The sequence below is a fragment of the Arachis hypogaea genome, chromosome 3 (genome assembly GCF_003086295.3).
Source record: "Arachis hypogaea cultivar Tifrunner chromosome 3, arahy.Tifrunner.gnm2.J5K5, whole genome shotgun sequence".
Lineage (NCBI taxonomy): Eukaryota > Viridiplantae > Streptophyta > Magnoliopsida > Fabales > Fabaceae > Arachis > Arachis hypogaea.
Genome location: NC_092038.1, coordinates 133,523,686 through 133,528,635, shown reverse-complemented (window position 1 = coordinate 133,528,635; position 4,950 = coordinate 133,523,686). Strand labels below are relative to the sequence as shown.

The following is a 4,950-nucleotide window of genomic DNA, read 5'->3' as shown; positions in this document are numbered from 1 at the left end:
ATTGTATACTATTTATTAATTACATTTAATCTCAACTATTTAAATTAAAGATTTAGCTAATATGTATCCTAAGACATATAATAAGCTAGCTTATCACTAATAAAAAGTTTTAAATTTTTTTATTTAATAAATATAAAATAAATGTATTAAAAATTTAAATTTTTTATATTTTTAATAAAAAAATTTTAATTTGTAAATTATCCATACAATATGTAAAACATCCAAATGTGTCCGTACTTGGACTCGCCATTATTCATAAAAAAAAAATGAAACTAACATTTTATCCATAAAAAATGAATATAGTATGATAAAAATACTCAAAAAAATCTAAAAAACTAACTACAATATAAACCAACTAAACCAACCGTTATAATAATTTTCGATAAAAATCTTTTTATTGGTCACACTTGAACCGTTTCCATTGTTATATATGTGCAAATCTTTTAGTACGTTCTCATAAGTCACAACAATTCTCTCCCCCCGCTCTCTCGCTCTCTTATTTTTCTTCTTGAGTTGATATAAGCAATGGCTGGTGTTGTTGGAAAGCTTGAGGCAGAAATGGAGGTGAAATCAAATGCAGACAAGTTCTGGAGTGCTATCAGGGATTTTGCAACCATATTCCCAAAGACTTCACCATCTATTTACAAAGGCACTCACATTATTCAGGGTGATGGCAAGGCTCCGGGCTCTCTCATGAAAGTAACTTTAGACTTAGGCATGTAATGTCTTCCTTTTTTTAATTAATTTTGATATATTTACATAACATAGAATATTTTGCTTATTAACTTCTTATAATCAGTCAAACTTAATTATTTTATTTACATCATAATATATAATTATACGCATTATTAGAACCATATATATACTATACCTTTTCTAGACAAGTATTAATAAAATTTAAAATAAGCAATAAAATGAGATTTATGTTATTTGTATTTTTCATCAATAATTCTTTTTTTTTTTTTTGGGTCTCTCTCTTTCCAGGCCATGAACTTGATGTGAAGACAGTTACAGAAAGGATTGAAGATGTTGATGATGCAAAGAGGACAATAATTTATAGTGTGATTGATGGTGACCTCCTTAAGTACTTGAAGAGTTACAAGGGATATATTAGTGTAACACCAAAGGGGGATAATAATGGAAGCATTGTGAAATGGTGGTGTGAGTATGAAAAGGCTAGCCAAGAGGTTCCTGAACCTATTTTAATAAAAGAATTTGCTTACAAGATCTTCCCAAATGTTGATGACTATCTTCTTAGCAAATAAATTTATAATGGGTTATATATATATATATATATATATATATGCAACAATAATGTGATGTGTTAGTGTAAGAATAATGTTGCATTTACATATATCATATATGCGTGTGAAATACTCTGTTGATTTACATCTCATTCATCTAATAGGATCGTCGAGAATAATTATGTAGATAAATAATGGAATGAAATGTGATACGGTATAATATCTAATACAATATCTATTCACATGATATCATGTGTTTTTTTTTTTAAGAAATATGAATTTAAATTATTATGAAAAATATTAAAAATTAAATAAAAAATTATTCAAAATCTAAAAAATATATCCAAAATTTAGAAAAAGACTCTTTGTGGCATAACCGCGATAGTCATTCTCTCGTGTGCTGTGAATCATAAAAGATGTGTTGTTTCTACCAGTAGACGACTAATGTGTGGGTGATGGGACGTAGAGGAAGCAAAAGCCGACAGACAATTGGTGCACGGGTGATGGGCGGCATGCCATGCGACGTACAGTGATGACTTCTACGGAGCGAATTTGACAAAAAAAAAAAAAGAAGAGATAGAAAAAGAGGAGAAAGAAGAAGACAAATGCACAAATATTTAAAAAAAATTTTGAAATTTAAAAAGTTAGCCCAAATTAGCTGCATATATAATTGGTTACTTATATATATTTTTTGAACTCCGCTAGGAAGATAATGAAGAATCTTGACTATGTGTACAATGTGTTTTAAATTTGGTCCAATACAAAGAATAAAAAGAAACCAAAAATAATCATCCAACATTTGTTAACAGTATATAATTAAACTGAATCAAACAAAATAACCATCTAATTAAGAATTAAAATAAACATCTACATAACTAGTGAATCAAACATCAGCATCTAAATCAAAGTACAGCGGCAGCAACAATCCGGACACAAAGTCCTCGATTCTATTTATCAGCCTCTCTGCGAAATATCCTCCTTTCGGAATAGTCAATTCGAACACGAATGCACCGAAGATCGAGTAGATCCCGATCAGATCCGTCCTAAATCCCGATACCATCACTCCAACGAGAGTTGCTGCGTGGCTGTGGCAGCAACGGCACATCCAACGGGTGTTGGAGAGGCATGGGTGTGACTGCGGATGGATCCGTCTCCGCTACGAATGAACAGGTGCACGAAGACTGGCTTCGGTGATGTCGACAGTCTCCTCCAGCAACGATGGTGGCACGATCGGTATGAAGGGGATGGAATGACAAAGGTGAGGGTGCGGTGTCACGAGAAGGAAGGGATCTAGCAGTTATTATGAAATTAGAGTTATCATATTTAGTGTGAATAAATTCAACTACTAATCCTAATTTTTAAAATTTTAAAATCTGAATTTAAATAATTATTAAATAATTAATTAAAAATCTAATTTTTAATTTTTAAAATGCTTTTTTTTTTAAATTCATTATATACATTGTACACTGAATACATTAGTTTCCATACTTTCTCATATTTTTTTAACAAAGTCTGTTGGTTTAATTTATTAGACATAAATAATGACCTGAACTAACACTTAATTAGATCGGCAAAGTACATTAACTAGCTAAACACGTAACAGCTAGAAATCAAATAATTATTATTGTATGCCTGATGAATGATGACTGATGACCTGGTATCGTACGTGAGTGTATATATATAATATGTAAAGTCAAGCCTCTAATAAAAATGTTTGGCCTTACTTAACTCCTTTGGAAAAATGAAACATCTCATATTTAGCGTTGACCAAATAATTTATAGAGGTACAAAATTTTCGTGGGACTATATACAATAAAAATATTTGATTTATTTGACAAATATATATATATAAGAAGTGAGTAACTTGACCAGAGAAATGGTCTTCTATGGATTACTTTTATAATAATTTAAGTTTTTGTTTTTTTGTTTTTTATAAATAATTGTATAAGCTAAGTGAGATATAGGGCTGCCCACGCATCATATCAAATTGGATATAGTCTATAATTCTATCCAATCCGCATTATATTTATTGGATCAGATCGGATACGATATCCGTATTTTTTCAAGTTGGATCCGATCCAATCCGATCAGCATACTTGCGGATCGGATCTGATTGAATATCAGGTATATCCGTATAATTCAAAAAAATTGTTGTAAGGCCCTTTTTTGTTCTAGAAAATCTATTTTTTTACATGTTTAAGATTATTTACTCTTAAAATATTATCAATAAAAGTTATTTTAAATAATAAAAGAAAAATAATAACACAAGATATAAGTTTAATTATTTAAGTTAAAGTACAACATAAAAAATTAAAAATAAGATATCATAAAATTCATATCACATTAGGATTTACTTTCTTAAACTATGCTATTTATATGAGAGGTGCGGATATACGGATCGGATCCGCGAATATCACTGTCAAATCCGCAATCCGATCCTACCATAGTGCGGATCGGATTCGATTTGATCCGACGGCTCTGCGGATTGGATAATATCCGTAAAATTCGGATCAGATGCAGATAATTACTGCGGATATGTGGATATTATCCGATCTATGTGCAGCTCTATGAGATAGCTATGTATGATTAATTTTTATATTTAATCCTATAAATTATAGTAATTAACCTTGTCGTCCCGCAGCCAGGGGTGACAACGGGGCGGGTAGGGGCGGATTTTCGCTCTACCTGACCTCGTCCCGTCTTACAATAACTCGCATAAAACTCGCTCCGCTCCTATCTGCGGGTAGTAAATGGTTGAACCCTAACCCGCTCTCGCGGGTACCCGCCCCACCCCTATAATTATTAAAATCTAATAAATAAAATTAAATTTCAAAATTTATATAACCATCATCAAATACATAACATAAATTAAAATAAAATTTTAAATATGATACAATATTATCAATCATTTTGCTAATTATTTTACATATATTACACATATTATATATTAAAACTATATATTATATATATATACCGAGACAGGTAGGGGTGGTAGTACCTAAAACCCGACCCTGTCCCGCCCCGCTAAAAATCCGCCTCCGGTGCGAAACGGGTACCCGCCCCAAACAGGTAGGAGCGGGATGGGTACCCGCAAATTCGGGTAGTGTTGCCATCCCTACCCACAACTAGGTCTTCCATGATGTGTCACACTATGATTTGGCAAAATAATTAACGATTTTTAATTATCAACTTCACATAAACAAAGCTATATTTAAACTTATCCTAATATTATTGGCACTAAAACTACTTTGACTTCTTGTATTAGCTAGTGATTGCAATACTATATATATTTGGAACACTTGAAGCGTTTCCATTATTAATTATATATGTGCAAATTTTGTTGCAGGTTCTCATCATAAGTCACAACAATTCTGTCTCTTGATATAAGGAATGGCTGGTGTATGTTGTTGGAAAGCTTGAGGCAGAAATTGAGGTGAAGTCAAAAGCAGACAACTTCTGGAGTGCTATCAGGAATTTTGCAACCATATTCGATCCCTAAGGCCTCACCATCTCATTACAAAGGCATTCACATTATTCAGGGTGATGGCAAGGCTCCTGGCTCCTCCATGAAAGCAGGGACGGATGTATGTATACAAGTGTGTGGGTAATCGTCGCCATTACGATTTGAAATTTTTTTGAGTAGTATAAGATAATAATATTTATTTGTCCCCACTAAATTATTAAATTTGACCCCACAATAATTTTT

At 32.0% G+C, this 4,950-nt stretch overlaps 1 protein-coding gene across 1 annotated transcript; it reads left to right on the top strand.

Moving 5' to 3' along the window:
- Positions 1-525: 525 nt before the first annotated feature.
- On the top strand, positions 526-1,265 carry LOC112736065 (MLP-like protein 423). Its single transcript, XM_025785421.2, has 2 exons — positions 526-715; positions 985-1,265. Exons 1-2 carry the CDS (start codon positions 526-528, stop codon positions 1,263-1,265), a joined length of 471 nt encoding a protein of 156 aa, XP_025641206.1.
- Positions 1,266-4,950: the final 3,685 nt, after the last annotated feature.